At 36.0% G+C, this 17971-nt stretch overlaps 1 protein-coding gene across 1 annotated transcript; it reads right to left on the reverse strand.

Moving 5' to 3' along the window:
* Positions 1 to 3189: 3189 nt before the first annotated feature.
* Positions 3190 to 10862, reverse strand: LOC105045000 (probable enoyl-CoA hydratase 1, peroxisomal). Its single transcript, XM_010923140.4, has 3 exons — positions 10344 to 10862; positions 4034 to 4316; positions 3190 to 3463 (listed from the first exon to the last, which is right to left on the reverse strand). Exons 1-3 carry the CDS (start codon positions 10751 to 10753, stop codon positions 3362 to 3364), a joined length of 795 nt encoding a protein of 264 aa, XP_010921442.2. The 5' UTR covers positions 10754 to 10862; the 3' UTR covers positions 3190 to 3361.
* Positions 10863 to 17971: the final 7109 nt, after the last annotated feature.

Consider the following 17971-nt stretch of genomic DNA (forward strand, 5'->3'; position numbering starts at 1 on the left):
CCCAAAGTCCTGAACCAGACCAAGAAAAATTTTTATTGTAGATTTTACAATATTATAACATATTTTACATGCATCTTTGACAAAACTTTGATCCACGGAAATAAGATTCTCAGTGGAATTGTCTACAAATCAGTGACGGTATGGTGTTGGGAAGTTATCAAAGATGGAATTTTGATATTTAATTAGTAACTTAGATGGTCATACTTATCTAACTTTTGAAAAAATAAATGTGCATCAAGAATATTGCCTGCAAGTTGAGATAGTCAAAGAGGAAAACAAAAGCACTCATCTGCTGTGCATCAACCATTGAAAGATTGTTGCCTTCGTAATCAAAGAATTTAACATTTTCTAATATATGAAATGAGATATTTATTTTGTAAGTTCTGGTGATATTTCATCCACCCAGAGTCCTTGCTTGTGGCTAGCAAACTCGTACATGTGAAAAGATAAACACTTGCGTGGCTGGTAAATGAAATAAATGTTTCATATTGCCAAACCATGTCCAGGGGTTTTAGTGATCTTATTTCCAAATTTTTCCGAGCAATAAATGAGAATTTGAGGCTCTAACTTCCAAAATTCGCTCAGCAAAATCTAAATTAGATGCATTACACTTGTTTTCCGTCCATGGTAGATCCCACTGAAACACCCCATCAACCACAATCCAAACTTTTCTTTGGTTTCTTAGAACACATTTTGGACTTCTCTGTGAAGCTTAATTCTGCCATGAACAAGAAAAACAAAAATTCAATTATCAAAACAAATATCACTTCGAGCACGCATACTGGGTTTACAATCTTATGGACAGTTTCTTTTGGAAAGTAGATAAGCAAACAAGTGTAGAAGCAGTACTGGGAATTCTTAAAAGACAGTCGCAATAAGGAGACGAGTAAAAGATGAAGAAGTACAACTTTGAATGGAGAGATTAAACCACTCATCCTTTAAACAAGAAACCTTAGGAAATAGTAGCTTTCGTAAATTCTAGTGTGCATAGTAGTATGTTGGCAACGATTGCATTCCATTAATGAAATTGATATTCTTGAGTGGAGCAACCTCCACTTCAGTGAATTGCAGTCCACATGGAATGCAAAGTTTCATAGTCATGAACATAGAAATTATTCAAAGAAAAACACAGGCATCTCCGAAAACATTACTTCTACCTGTATGGCTGGATTTTTGCATCAGTCAAGGCACCATCTCCTTAGTGGTTTGTAATGGGAACTCAAGTTTGTGGAAATGGAGATGAAACCGCTGACCAACAGTTTATTAATTGCTTTTTCTCTGGCAGCAAATCTCCACAAAGCTATCCCTTCCATCTTTGCCAAACTAAATCAAGGACTATGGAATACATGGAGCAAAAGACTTGAAATTAGAGAAAGGAAACGGCATGGGACATCCTGGTTGTAGTGGTATGCTGGTCCACATGGAAAGAAAGGAACAGAAAAATATTTCAGCTGGAAACTTCTCGCCAAATGTGGTTTTAAACAGCCTATACTCCAATCTCAAAACTGGACTTCGTGTATCACTGAGAAGGTTAAACAAGAGCTGGAAAATATGATAAAGGCTGTAAAGGGACGAGAAAAATGAAACTACTCCGCCTTTGAGAGGGAATTAGATGGATCCTTCTTCTGTTTCCTGGGTTTTGTGTTGTTTTTCTTATTGCAGGAAGTTTGCGGCACTAATTCAAAGGAATAATATCTATTATTAGGATCATAACTAACAGCCCTACTTTGTTTATTCCCCCTCATTTCCAATCGTTTATTTTATGTCCTTTTCTTTCTTTCTTCTCCCTCTGCATATAGATCTTCCATTCCAATAAAGATCTGGGTGGTAATTAGCCTCCCATTTTCATCAAAAAAAGGTTTTTAACGTGCCACCCACACTACAAGAATTTAAGCGAGGAAAAGGTGGTGGTCAAACACTTTGAGAGCTTCTTTACCAAAAGAAAAAAAACACCTTGAGAGAGCTTCACAGAAGTTACTACCATACAGCAGAAGTAATGGAACACGTTGAAATTTGCATGGCTCTGAAGTGTTGAAATTGATGGAGCTTAACAGAAAGCTTGGGATTCATTACATCTGAAAGCTCTCATTCTCTTCTCAATTAATGTCAGCATCTCAGGTCCCTGCATGCATGGCAGCCGGCGGGCCTTTAGGAAAAGAGGTTGGTTACTTTCTTATCATCATCACTTAAGGTGTATCACAATGACAAGTCGACAGTTGATCGAAAAAAAAAAAAAAAAAAAACAATGACAAGTCGACAACTGGTCACAAGACCCATTCGTACTCTTCCCTGAAAGCAAAGCAACCAAACGTTAGGAAGAAGATATAATTGAGAGCTTCGTCTATTTTGTTGTACTGGTTACTGGGAGAAGATGTGGAGGTCTCCACAACTACTGAAAGATTTAAAAGTCTCCTTTTTGGCAACGAATGACTAACCTATCTTTCCTACGAAAAAATGACTAACCTACCTCTCCACCAGAATGAAGTTATATCCCAAGGAAAGCCCCAGAAAGAATAATATCTCGTTCTTGAAACCGAGTCCCCCATTATAAGGGCAATCTTCTTTATTTGTCTGTTGATTGAATTTGATACAGCTAAAGCATGCAAAGGAAAAAAAACACACACACATACACACACACAGAGCAAGGGTCTATTTCTTATCCTGATGCAAGCATGGGACATCCTGCTTGTAATATACCATGATAGGAAACAGTCCTTTTGCAGTTTTCGTCTGTTGAGACTAATTAAGATTGTAAATCTAACTTTTCCTCACTTAATAAGAGGATTGCCTGGTTTTGGTAGCACCAGCATTAGAAACTAAGGAACAAATAAAAAAATAGTACTTCTGGTCCGTCATCTCCACCATCCATCTAAATATATTCTCAAGATACAACGGCTCTACCATCTACTGGGACATGGCGGTGGCATCAACTGAACACCAGCTGCTACGGAACATCAAAATGAGGAAATATCTTTAACATTTTGATCTAAGTTATTTTACAAACTATTCTGAAAATTTCAGTTCTCCACTAGTTATCTTCAGTTGCTTTGCAATACGGTCTTGACAGGCTTGAATGTTTTGTATCGCTTCTTCTACAGTTCCTTGTTGGTAAATTTGCGACTCATGGATCGGTAGGTCCACTTCTGCCACAATTAAATTCATATTCTATGGAAAAGAAAGAAAACCATATTGATCAAACAAGGAAAATAAAAGCTATATACAGAATATTCAATTCACAGAGTAATTGTTATTAGTTTCTCAACTGAATGCTCTCATATAAGGTTTTATATATCAAATTTATTGAACTTCTCCATCGGGAAGCTTTTTAAGTTTATTCTATCAAACATGAACAAAGGGCCATCTACATCTTGGAAGAGGGTTTTGTACTTCGGCCTGATATAAATTTCTTCATCATCTCAAATTGCTCCTTGGTCATGCCATCATAATAGCTATGAGCTCTCTCCTGAAATTACCAACGAAGTAGTCAAATAAGAATACATATTCACACACAATAACAGTTCTAAAAATCAACTAAAAAACAACAGCTCACATAAACATATAACCGGCTGCAAGTTTTTTTTTTTTTTTTTTTTTGAGAAATACCATAATGGTGGCGATTATAAAGTACAAGAAAAAGACTTGATAACTCCAATACATCGGGTATTCCAGTCATAGTATTCACTCTATACCACCAGAATGGTAATTAAATGCTGAAATGTCATTCAAATGCACATGTATATCAGCATCCAATGAATGGTGTTATATTGCCATGCATCATGTTTCCACATTTGATGAGCACATTTGTGGTGCATGCACACAGGTCACATTTACATCCACACAATTTTTCAGAAGTCTGTATTATCATGGATAAATAATAAAGGGCTTTGATATCCACACAGAGCTGAGGACATCACATGACAAATTTTTATAGGCAAAAATCAAAGTTTAACCATAAAAGAAAAATTGTTTAGTGGATTCAAGGTTTAACCCATATTGTCAGCAGAGAGGTTAAAGTTTTTGAAAGAAATTTCACCTTTTCAAGGACAAGAGCATGGGCCAAGTCCAGTTTGAACCCATCATTTAAAACTGACTTGTACCTCAGCACCATATCTCTATTGTTCCTTAAAATGGCTGCTGCAACATCTTTGGCTTTCTTCAACACCTCATCATTGCTGACAACATGATTAACAAGCCCCCACTTTTCTGCCATCTCTGCAGTTAGGGCCATGCCAGTGAGTGATACTTCTCGAGCCCTATTTGGCCCTATGATGCGTGAAAGCTTTTGTGAAAGGCCCCATGATGGAAATATACCAAACCTGGATTATGTATTAATCATCAGCCTAAGTTGAACAGCAAATTGAATTAGAACAATTAAAATTTCAGAACAGAAAGCATTATCAGAATATAAGGAATTATAAATATATGATGCAGAAATCAAGGGATTATTCCAATATCTCACAGATTTTCATTGTACAGTTGAAAAGAGTGAGGACAAATACCAGAGTAGCTGTGGGATCAGACCCAGTTCTCGTGTCAGCACACGAGACAAAACCAACTAGGGCAGTTGGCAGCCTTAACACTATATTTATACTCACTAGGCTTCAAATCAGCAAAGCCAGATCAGGATCCGAATTAATTAAGACCACCAGCTAGCTATATGTATTGACCGCAAAGTATCAAATATAGAAAAGAATAGACAATCATAATCATCCAATGAATTTGATAAAGCACTCTGTAGTCTGCCTACTTATTGCTGTCTCTAACCCTTTCACTCTTCCGCCTCATATCCTTGTCATTCGAGTCAATTATCATTACCTTCTCTTGCCCTTTTCATGTGTGCCCCCATGTGTGCAGGTGTATAGAAGGAGGTCAATTGGCAATGGACCACACAATGAAGGCTAGTAGCCCTCCGCTAAATACCCATAACCCTCCAAACTGTTGTGAAGACAGGCCCTAATCTCTAGCAAGGTTTTTGGTACTGATTTACCCAGCTAGTGCAGCAATTATTACACATGCTTGTAGGTTGCAAATGAAATGCCTAACATTCTGTAGCTGTACCATTATGTTACATTAAATCATGATACTTTAGTGCATCACACATATTCTCATCAAACCATGAAACTTCTAAGCACCTTAAAATATACCAGATGGGGATCCTTCTAGGAAAGATCAAAACCTCCCCTGTTTGTCCTGAGAAAAGGTTGAATATTAGCAAATTGGTTTGACAATAGTGTTAGATAATCTGGTTCAATATTGACACCTTTTGACTTTAGTTGACATTAAAACTTCCCAAACCTGACTAAGATAAGACATGGTTATATGACAATGTAGTTCAAAGGAATATACAGTTTTCAATATCCCTAGGTGTCTCAGTGAATTCAGTTGTTCTACATCCCTTTAATATTAATGTATAATTGCCAACAGCTGGTAGCTCAGCTGGTTGACATCGACCTCTTCTAAGTGAGAGACGTCAGGCTAGCGGTCGAAAAATGTTAGGAGTCCCAGGCAGATAAAATATCAGCAAGAAAATGTGTCTAAGCTACCAGAAAGTGCAAGCTTCATTCATCCATATGTTAAGCTAGTCTAGAAAATACCCGCAATTAAGAAAACTTTCACTGGATATTTGTGGACAGAACATTAACATCTTTAGATCATAGGCATCTCTATTTTTTATGCCAACATGTTTATGAGAGTGAAATTAAATATGTTTTAGATCTCGAAGGAGCCACAATAAGCAACAATTAAGTAGTAGGACTAATAGTTCAGACTAATTAGCACAGTATTAGTAAGCTTCAGCTAATAGGCCTTCTATTACTCATCACACTTGAAATATGTTGATTAAGCTCAGTTGCATTTGTGACATTCAATCATTGAAATGGAAATTACGATAATTAACTTGGTATAGAACAATTAGCTGTGGATTGTCTGGAGAAGATGGATCCAACCAAGTTACAAGTTGGTTCGGGTGTGTGGAACCAAAACACACGAGCTTCGGAAAATGAGCATAACTTTCAAACTATAACTCGGATTTCAGTAATCCAAATGCCATTGGAAAGCTTACAATGAGATGGTCAAAAATCATAATCAATTAAAGGTTAATTTCATCATTTTCTGGCTATTTTTGGTTCGTCAAACTTGTTCTTCTTACTTTAAAAAATATTTGAGGAAATTTTGCATCGGTAGGTTTAGAAAGTACGATTTTGACCAGGGTTCAACTAGGAGATTTGGGTAGCAGACATGTTTTTTGTTGGAGTTTTTTTAATTTGAGTCACACTGCTATTTCTGGTGATTTAGGATTGGAGTCTTGTAAACAGGGAATGATGATTGCGCATTGAACATCGTTCATAATAATACGGAAACTTACTCTCTTTGTCTTTTTCCAATCTGTTTGTTAAGAAGATAGTGTTTTTTCCCCTATTTTTAAGACAATGGTGCTTGTCTCTTTCTGCAACATGCTTCTCCTATGAGATGAAGAAGTAGTATTAGAAAAAAACCCTGTTCTATTCTGGCTAAAGATGAAGAAGTTGTTGCACAATCAATTTCACCTTGAACCTAAAACAAAGAGAGACCTAAGGAAGCAAGCAGAACAAGCCAATCCAGGCCAGCAAATGCTGACTCATTCTTATGCACACCCTCCATGAATAATGTGCATGTTGTGCAATCAACCAGAGCTCCAATCAGTATCCTGAACACACTACAACGAATGTTATAGTCCCTGAAAAAGTAAAGACTATGAAGAGAAGCTATATTAAGAAGATGGCAATATCCACAATGTGGTTGATGGTGTCGTGACATTAACTATCAAAATTCAGGCTTGAACATTGTGGTAGGCAACTACTACTGAACCAGAAGGACGAAATAGGCTCGTAGCGGCACAAAATGTTCCAAACATAAGACCCCACCAAGGGGCAAGTTTGTGATGTGATCATTGATGGTGGCAGAACCGAGAACCTAGTCTCAAGGTACATGGCAGATAAATTGCAATTAAAGACACAGAAGCATCCAACTCCTCATTCACTTGAATGGATCCAAGGCAAAGACATGGCTAAGGTAACTAAACAATGTCTTGTTCATCCTTTTATTGGCATGAACTATAACGTTGAGGTGTTGTGTGATATAGTTGATATGGATGTATGCTATCTATTACTTGGTAGGCCTTGGCAGCATGATGTAGATTCTTCTCGTACCGGCAGGGATAATCTGTTTTTATTTTATAAAGATAGAAAACCATCTTAGGCCCAAAGAGAGGAGAATCAATTCGAAGCTTCTAAAGTGGACAGGAGGTCCTTTCTAGTGGAAAAGGATTTGTGAAGGTGAAGATAACTATGACTTTAGTAGTGTAGGGAGATGACGTGCCACCCACCAAAATGGCCGCTGAAGCCAATGATGAAAGAATTCCAAGAGATCATGCCTAAAGAACTTTCAAATGGCCTACCTCTTATCAGATATATCCAGCATCATATTAACCTCATTCTTGGCACAACCTTACCCAACCTACCACATCATCAGATGAGTTCCAAGGAGCATGGGATTCTACACAAGGCCAAGTGGAGGACCTGATGTGCAAGGGCTTAGTGTGAGAAAGCTTAAGACTATGTGCTGTTCCGGCTTTACTGATGCCAAAGAAGGATTGAGTTGGAGGATGCATGTGACAGCCAGGCTATTGGTCAAATTACTGGAAGGTACAGGTTCTGGATTCCACATTTAGATGATATATTAGACATGCTGGAGGGGTCGAAGTTCTTCACCAAGATTGACCACAGAAGTGAATACCACAAGATTTGGATCAGACTTGGTGATGAATACGAAACAACATTCAAGACTAAAGAGAACTTAGAAGGTGGTTGGTCATGCTTTTGAGCTCTCAACCGGCACATTCATGAGATTGATGAACTAGGTATTACTTTGATAATATCCTCATGTACAGCCACAGTGCAGCTGAGCATCTCAAGCATCTGCGAGCTGTCTTCTCCATCCTTCAAAAGAACAGCTCGTACGTGAACCTCAAGAAATTTAGTTTCTTAACTAATGGCCTAGTATTTTGGGGCTGTGTGGTTACTGCTAAAGACATTCAGGTGGATGAGGAGAAAGTGGCAATATGTGAGTGGCCTACACCAAGATCTGTTGCACTCTTGAAAAAGAAGTTGACTTCTCTGCTAGTGTTAGCTCTACCTAAATTTATCCAGTTATTTGAAGTTGACTGTGATGCTTTGCATGTTGGAATAGGAGCTACTCTTTCCCAAGAAGGCCGACGAGTGGCATATGACAGTTAAATGATAGATGAAAGAAGTGGTCCTAACAAGCTCGAGTTGTGCTATGTGGTCCAAGCTTTGAAGTATTCGTGACATTTCCTTATTCAACAGGCCAAACAACATGAAACAGTTGCATGCTAGGTGGATTAATACTTTGGAGGAGTACAATTACGTGTTAAAATACAAGTCTGGCCAGCAGAACAAGGTGGTTGCTGCACTAAGTATAAGAATTACTCTGTTGGTTACTTTGAGTAATAGACTATGGGCTTCACTACCTAAAAGACCTTTATGCAGATAATGGATATTTAAAAGAAAAATGGGCGAGATGCACCAGAGGACAACCTGGAAAACTGCAAGTGCAAGATGGTTATCAAATCAAGGGCAATCAGCTATGTATTCCTTGAAGCTCCTTACTTGAGCATACTGTCCAAGAATGGCATGCAGGTGGCCTAGCTGGGAACCTAGGATGAGACAAGACCATAACCATGGTGGAGGGGAGATGCTACTGGCCGCAAGAAAGATGTGGGAAGAATGTCGGAGTAGTGCTGTATCTGCCAAACTGCAAAAGGCCATTCATGGAGCACCGGTATGCTCTACTGCCTATTCCAAGTACGCTCTAGGGGAACTTGTCCGCAGATTTTCTGTTGGGTCTCTCTAAGACTCAACAAGGTATGGCTCCTGGCTTTGTGGTGGTTGACAGATTTTCAAAGATGATGCACTTCAACCCATGCAAGAAGACATCTAATGCCTCCAATGTTGCAAATCTTTTCTTTAAGGAGTGGTAGTTCATCTCCATGGCATGCCCAAAACCATCAATCCAAATCATGACAACAAATTCCTCAGCCACTTTTGGCAAAGCCCTTGAAGATGACTTAACTAATGGCCAGATGAGGATAATGAGACATCATTTGATGTCTTTCCACCGACAAGCCAAAGCAATGTGACTACTACCTGGCACAAGCTGAGTTAGACTTCAACAATATGGTGAATGGATCTACATAGAAATCGCCTTCCAGATTGTTTATGATCAAAAGCTCGACAAGTACTAGATTTGGTACCTTTGCCAAAGATTTTAGGTATGAATGTGGCAGAAGATATAGTAGAAAAGATGACTCCAATGCATGCAGATGCGAAGGAGCATCTGCTGGAACCTAATACCAGGTACAAGGAAGCAGTTGAAAAGCATCAGCAAGCAAAGTGTTCCAAAAGAGAGATCAGGTGATGGTGTACATGAGGAAGGAAGCAAGAATGTTAACAAACAAAAGGACAAAAAAGATTGGACTATATCAGCTCATCAAGAAAATCAATAATAATGCCTAATGTTACTGATTTGCCTTACAATATGAGAATCAAAAAAACTTTCAATGTAGAAGATCTGTTGCCGTATTATGAGCCGAAACTTATGCTAATAACTAGTGAAAACTCAAGGATGGGTATTTCTAAAGTGGAGGGGGCTGATGCAGAACAATTTTATCTGAAGAAAACATGTATTGGACCAAGTCGCAAGTTGGTACACGCGCATAGGACCAAAACATTCAAGCTTCAAATAAACAAGCATAACTTTCAAGCCATAAGTCGGATTTTAGTGATCTAGATGGCATTGGAAAACTTACAACGAAATAGTAAACAATCGCAAACCCATCAAAGGCTAATTTCAGTGTTTTCCTGCTATTTTTGGTCCGCCAAACTTGTCCTTTATACTGTCTAAAATATTAAAAAAATTTGCCTTCTTAGGTTTAGAGAGTTTGATTTCGACCTGGGTTGAACTTATAGAAGCCGACATGTTTTTGCTGGAGTTTTCTTAATTCGAGCCATTTGCTATTCTTGGTAATTTAGGATTGAAGTCTTATAAATAGGGATGAAGATTGTGTAATTGAACATTGAAACTTATTTCCTTTCGAGTTTTTTCCACTCCCTGAGACGATATTCTTCTTAACAACGCTTGTGCTATGAAATAACTACACTCGGCTTTGTGAAGCTCTATGAATGGATTTTTCCAAGACTTCAGTCTATTCATCGATCAAAGCAGAACCGTATCAAATTGAAGGAAAATTAGAAAAAGAGAGAGACGTCGGGGGGAGGTAAGCGTACCTGGTATGCGTGTCGACGAACTTGGCGTCCCGTCCGGCGACCAGCACGTCGCAGGCGAGCGCGATCTCGAAGCCTGCGGTGACGGCGAACCCGGTGATCGCGCCGATGATGGGCTTGCGGCAGCGCTCCATCTGGGCGACGGGGTTGGCCGCGTCGTCCTTGACATCGCCCTTGAAGACCTCCTCCGCCGCCGTGAGGTCGACGCCGGAGCAGAAGGAGCGGCCGCGGCCGGAGAGCACGATGGCGCCCACCGCCGGGTCGGCGTCGAGGCGGCGGAAGGCGCCCGCGAGGGCCACCATCATGGGGCGGGTGAGCGAGTTGAGGGACTTGGGCCGGTTGATGGTGACGAAGGCGACGCCCGAGGGGTCGCGCTCCACCAAGATCAACTCCTCCGGCGAGAACGGGTCCATCTGATCGACGGCCAGGGGAGAAATCAAGCGATAGATAGTTGGGGTTTGTCCGGTGGTCACAGAGAGAGCTGAGATGCGGGACGTTTTGGAAGACGTGGAAAAATTATCGTCTTTGTTGCTTTGCGATCCATCAACGAGCCGTTGGCCCGGGATGATTGAAAGAAAATATCGAAGATACCCTTTTGGGCATGGGGCATGGTCTTGCTATCTTGCGCCACACAGCAAACAGCCTTCTCCTGCTAACTTGGAAAGTTGGAATGGGGGCCACGCACGTGTTTATGCACGGAAGGATAGACGACTACAAAATTACAAATCATGCAAATGAACGAACAACAAGCGGTTGTAACGTCGATAAACGTATTTCTAGTTCTAGGCCGCAATTTATCTATCATTTGTTTCCAAATATTCCTAACATCTGACTGGGATTTGCATCTTAACCACAACCAGTTGAAGGCTTTGTTGGCATGGTAAGTTGGAAACTTTTATAGATGGGCTAATCATTAGATATTTTAGTGAAAAAAAGAGGGTTATCTACACGGCAACAAAAGGACAAGTTGCAGCATCGAGGAGCAAATGGACGTACGAAGATGATTTATGATAAGGTTCGACAAGACCAACGTGTGATTCACGGAATCATGGAGTCTATTGGTTCAAGCTTTTTCCCCTGGTACAATCTTTCTTCCTTTTCTTTTTTTTTTTTTTTTTTCCTTTTTTTTTTTTTTTTGTGATACAGTAGTAATAGAAGGCAACCTAAATATTTTTTAAATTATTTTTTTAAAAAAAATAAATTATTTATATAAACCTTATATAAAAACATCTAAAAGAGCCAGAAAATACACCTCTCTGAAGATATGCCTCATATCTAGAGTCACACACCTTGTCAATAAAGTCGAAAAGTTTTACAAAAGTGGGTGAGTAGTGATACCTTGCACACACTCTTGGATTCAAGCCATCATTATGGTTAAGTCACCCTTAATAATTGAGTGATTTACTCACAGAATCCACCACGTGTAAGTGATCCCACCCAAATAACTAACGCTTTGTTGGACTGGATCTTTCAAATTTATTAAGGTTGCATTTGGTGCATCACTAGACAATCTTGAAAGATAATTTGGATTGCCTTCGAAATAAATTATTATTATTAAATTGTCAGTAATGTTGATTACTGTGTTTGATACATGTAAATAATGTTGCAATAAAATTATTAAAAATTTTGATTGACATGTTTGATATAACAATCAGATTATTGATAAAATGAAATCAAATTCTTAAAATATCTTTTTAATCTTACAATAATAATAACATATTATATTATTATATACAATGATATTTATATAATTATTATAATATAATATAACATATTTTAATATAGTATATTATAATATTATATTATGATATTATAATAAACTATTATAATATAATATAATATATTATATTATTTTAATAATATAATAATATAATATATTACACAATATTATTATATAATAATACTATATTATATATTATGCTATATTAATAAAAGATATTATTATAATATATTATAATATTAATATATTAATATATTACAATATATGATAATATAATAGTAAAATAATATAATTAATATATTGTTATATAAAATAATATTTATATAATATATATCATAATATATTGATATAATACATAATATTATATGATAATATAATAATAAATTATTATAATATATTATATTATATTATATTATTACATATAATAATATTATGTTATGTACTATATTAAAATATAATATAATTATATATACTATATAATATAATATAATATAATTATATACTATATTATATAATTATATTATATATTATATGCAATAATATAATATAATATTACTATATATATTATAAGATATTAATATAATATAATATATATTATTATAATATATTATAATAATAATATAATAATATATAGTCATATAACATTAATAATATTTGTATAATTAATATAATATAATATAATTTATTTTAATATAGTATATTATAATATTATATTAAGATGTTATAATAAACTATTATAATATAACATAATACATTATATTATTTTAATAATATAATAATATAATATATTATACTATATTATTGTATATAATAATATTATATTATATATTATGTTATATTAATAAAGAGATATTATTATAATATATTATAATATTTATATATTAATATATTATGATATAATAATATAACAATATAATTAATATATTATTATATGGAATAATATTTATTAATATATATTACAATATATTAATATCATATATAATATTATATGATAATATAATAATAAATTATTATAATATAAAATAGTATATTATTATATATAATAATATTATATTATATATTATATTAATATAAGATATTAATATAATAAAATATTATATAATATTATATAATAATAATATAATGATATATAGTAATATAATAATATAAATATTTCTTTTCTTATGCAGGGAGAATGAATTGATCAACTCGATGCTCTCCAGTCTCCAAATATTCTGGTCTGAAGCCTTTAAGCTCCTGGCAACTTTGTGTCATGGGCAGCTATATCAGAGCTAGAGGAAGGCCCTCGCTCAAGCAACATATTCTCACGAGAAGTCTTATTTTGTGGATAGGAGTACGTACGGGGGTGGTCGAGTACAGTGAAAAAAAAAAGCAAACAAAAAACAACTAATAAAAGATAGACACAGAAAAAATGAAAAAGAATTACGTATAATAAATAATTACAACTTTGCACAAAAGCCCATGAAAAATGAAAGGACCACTACGGTATCGTTAAAGCACAGTAACGAGAGTTAGATAACAAGATATCCGATACTAATGATTTCAAGTAGCACAATTAGTCGTAGAATAGAACTCTGATCATAGAGCATTGAAGACTATGCTTGCTCAAACATCCAACTCAAAACCTGCCCATTTGCTTGCGAACAACAACTATCAGTTTACAGACCAAATAGAGACTACTAGGGAGGTTTGGATTGCAGCTAGCTAGGGATTGAGGTAGGGGATAAAGGCATCTAATGCAATGAAGAAGACAATGCGCAAAAGATTGCTTTTGATTCTTTTTTATCTATCGATGAGGTACTGCATCAAGCGAGCGATCTTTCATAAACCGTCGAAAGAATGAAATAAAATAGCCCAAAAAATATGCTTTTTCATCTTGCTTTATCACCGTTTGAGCAGTTCACAAAAACCAACTTACGTCTGAAACAGCCAAACTCGACCACCAGAGACTACGATATAGACCAAGATCTATCAGTCACTTGTCGAATAGGTGACGGGGCGGATCGATCAAGAAAGAGGAAAAAGGGCATATAACAATATAATATATATAATATAACTTATTGTTATATATAATAGGATTTATATAATATATATTATCGTATACTATATTATTGTAATATAATATAGTTACTATAAAAAAATAATAGTATATTATATTATAATATATTATATCATATTATTATATATAATAAGGAGAGGGTGAGAGCCGTCGGGGGAGGGGGTGGAGGGATGGATTTTGTGTGATTTTTTTTTAAAGATAATTTTATTCAAAATTTTTTTTACAATATTACCAAATAAGTGATAATCTGGATAGCCACCTCTCCTCAAAGCAATTTACATTACCTTCTGAGAGATAATCTGAATTATCAAGGCAATCTGGATTGCCATCCAAAAAGTATATCAAACTCAATAATCTAGTGGGCCCATTTTAAATTGCCAGCAATCTGGATAGATTGTCAGATGCAACCTAAGGGTGATGGAGCGAGCTAGATTTTTTAGCAGCAATCAATCTCTCGCTTGGTCGGCACTAGAAGAATACCATCTATATGGACATTTTAGTCTAGTAAGAACCCTCTAACTAATCTCATTTGTTAAAGGGGGGACAAACTCCCCCACTAAAAATCATGGGCTCGAAGAGATAGCTATCCCCTGTCACCATGAGTTTGGATGCAGGACTGCAAATCATAAAGTCAGCACCTCCATGCCTATCTCTGATGCTCCCATCAAAGTTGATTTTGAGGTACATCGAAGGAAGGACTCCCAAGAGATAAACACACATTAGGCCGCTCCATGAGCACGATGGGAGTCCCAAGTCTCTGAATGTCTCAAAGTCATATCAGACAGTTCCATTGGCAAGGTAAGGGCCCACTTAAGAGTAAATCTCATCGGTCATCTCCTATATGTTAGATGTATGCCCTAGAAGCCAGATTGATAGACACATATATACATTCTAGGGGCATAATTTTATAATTAAAATTTTTAAAATAAATAAAATTTGAATTATTTTTCATTCATGTTGTATTTAAATTATGTCTATGAATCATCTAAAGAATTAAGGAATGATGACATGCATTCTCAAGAGTTGAGAATTTGAGACACATATCATTAGTGGTTAATTTCTAAATACTTCCGATCGATTGATCATCATAGAGACGGTAACTGATTCGAATAGATCAGTACACAGATTGCTTCTCTTTGTGGATAAACAAGTCTCGAGTCGATAGTGTGAGTATACTGAAGCGAGAGTGTAGGTGCTTGATAGAGATCAAAGATACTGAGCATGACTAACATGAGAAGTCACTAGAATGGTTACCCACTCATCGATGACTTGCTCAAAGTTACAGTAATATAGATAGTTTTTTGACCTACAGTACTTCATTGTTCATAGTGGGATTGCTGTAGCTTGACTGCACAATCACTTGGTTATCTAGTCATTCAAAATTTTACGATATATATTGGCTACAGTAGGTCCATTGCAAGAATAGGATGTGCATCAAGATGAGATCTGTCGATCCAGGTAGATAGAAAAAAATTTATGCAGCTCATGAGATCGAGTCCTAAAATCCATGACCATGGTAGGTAAATGATGAAAAAAAAATTTATAAGATTTCATATGAACTCGAGTTGATTGAATCTGATATATGATGGACGAATGGATCTGATGAGTTATCCTTGACCTGCATCTTGTTGGGACTCATGATAGAAGAATTAAACTACATGATAACTGCATCAAGAGATTCAATATTTTATTTTACTGGATTGTCACTATATACTATTAGTGTCACTAGTGGATCAGGAGACTTATCGAGCATTATTTTGATGATCGATGATCCTTGATAAGAAAAATTAGAATTGTTCCAACCTATCGAAAGAAATTTTGGTGATATTATGATGGGGATCACAGTATATCTTACTACCAGATAAAATAGAATCTATAGAGTCATATACAAAAGATGTCTTTTTCTGATCAGATGATTGATTAGTGATTATGAATCGTTATTGAGTTTAATAATATAACTGATGATTAATCCAATGCAAGAGTTACAATAAAGTAATTCACTAAGAGTTAGTGAGTTGTAGAAGGATTATTTAGCAATTAAATTACTAATTGGCTCAATTTGATTGAGCAAGGGGGTTCGGATCAAGTCTAACTGAATTGGAATCGATTTGACTTGATTTGAGTTTGATTAGATCAAACCTGATTGAGTTATGAGATAACTCAATTGTAAGAGAGATTAATTTTTGATTTGATTAGGACTTGAGTTCAACTAATTTTCTAATTAGATTAGGATCTTATTGGAAAAATTGGATTCTAATTAGATTAGGATTTCTTCTTTTTGGGTGTAACCAAATTTCTAATTAGTTAGGAATGAATTAATCACCTAAAATGAGAGTCCCAATGGACTGAGACTCTCTCCCTAGCACGACCCCATATGATTCCGCATGCCCTATGAAAGCCACTATTTTCTCCATGCAAAAATCTATTTTTGCGTGAGGATGTGCATCCAAAAATCCTTCTCCACACCTTCTCTTTTCTCCATACCATTTATGGATGAGGATGCTTTAAATTCAAGTCCTTATTTGATAAGGATTGAGCCTTATCCAAGTTAGGTAAGACCTAACTCCTTTGGGACGCCAAAAATAAAAGGATTTTGGTTTTTGGCGTGATGCATAAGTGTAAAATATGAATTCACAGTAAAACATCAAAAAGGAGGGTGTGAGAAACATATAAGGGGCATGATATCTGAGAGAGAATGTAGGCTTCTTTTTTAGCATAAGAAAAACTAGAGAGGCGTGTCTAGTGTGAGAGATCCCTAGGGTTTCATCTAAGATTTTGGGAAGAGGAAAAAAAAAAGAAAAAAGAATTTCTCATAAGTTTTTTTTTTCCTCCACATCTTCTTTCTCCTCTATTCTTTCTCTTGTTCCTCTTTAGAGATCTAAGAGAGTTTGAGAGATCTGAAGAAGAAATCAGAATCAACTATCAGAAGACGACTCTGCAAGAAAGCTAGCACCCTGGTGAAGTTAGGAGCCTCTGATCAGAATGAGAACTTCGTGTGGATACCCATAGAGTTTGGATGTATGTGCAGCTCTGCAGGAACCTCATCAGATTACCACGATCATCGAATTGCAGCGTTCTGCTATCTATACAAAGGTATGAAGATCGGATCTTTAATTTTTAATTTTTGATATCTTTTAAATCTGATTTTTATTTTCAACATCTTAATCTTACATGTGATAGATCTTAGGATGGCAATAGATTAGATTTATTGCTTGCATGATTAATTAAAAAGATTTTAATCAGATCTAAAATTTTTTCGTTGCTAGATTTTTTTTTTAATTTTAACATGCACTAGGAGATTAGATTTTCTAAAATTTTCCTCACTAGACTCAAATATTAGACTGTTCATGGACAGTCATATCTCGTAGACAATATAAGCAGCTCTAATACCAATAGCTCTGGTCAGCACAGTCCTGATGCTCCACTTGAGTAAGTTTAGAATGATCAGAACTGGAACCCCGACCTAAGTGATAAGATGATACATGCTAGCAAGATGCCATACTTGTCTAGCTCTCGGATACCAAGAAAAGACATGCTCCATTATCTCATCCTCCAATCTGTAGGGTAGACAAGCTAATTAGAGATCCATATCTCTCTCCTTCATAACAGACTTGGTCGAAAGTCATTCTAAGCAAAATTCCACAAGAAGAGGCTCACCCTTGGGTGCAATCCGGTTCTTCAGATCTAACCAATATCCAAATACATAATGGGCTCTTTCTGATGCAGTGGGTAAAGGTCAGTCATCACCACCCTCGAAGGACAAGAGAAACTCCAGACTCTGACATCTTGATTACTGTGTATAGGGATTGTCAGAGACTGCATGAGCTCTGCCAACTGCTCTCCAAAAAACTA

The sequence above is a fragment of the Elaeis guineensis genome, chromosome 5, assembly GCF_000442705.2.
Source record: "Elaeis guineensis isolate ETL-2024a chromosome 5, EG11, whole genome shotgun sequence".
In the NCBI taxonomy this organism is placed as follows: domain Eukaryota; kingdom Viridiplantae; phylum Streptophyta; class Magnoliopsida; order Arecales; family Arecaceae; genus Elaeis; species Elaeis guineensis.

Excerpts from the sequence above, each read along its gene's own strand:
- LOC105045000 (XM_010923140.4), bottom strand. The coding sequence starts at position 10,753 with ATGGACCCGTTCTCGCCGGAGGAGTTGATCTTGGTGGAGCGCGACCCC. Across the intron at positions 4,317-10,343 it reads TTCGTCGACACGCATACCAG|GTTTGGTATATTTCCATCAT; the intron begins GTACGCTTACCT and ends TACATAATCCAG. Across the intron at positions 3,464-4,033 it reads ATGCTCTTGTCCTTGAAAAG|GAGAGAGCTCATAGCTATTA; the intron begins GTGAAATTTCTT and ends TGGTAATTTCAG.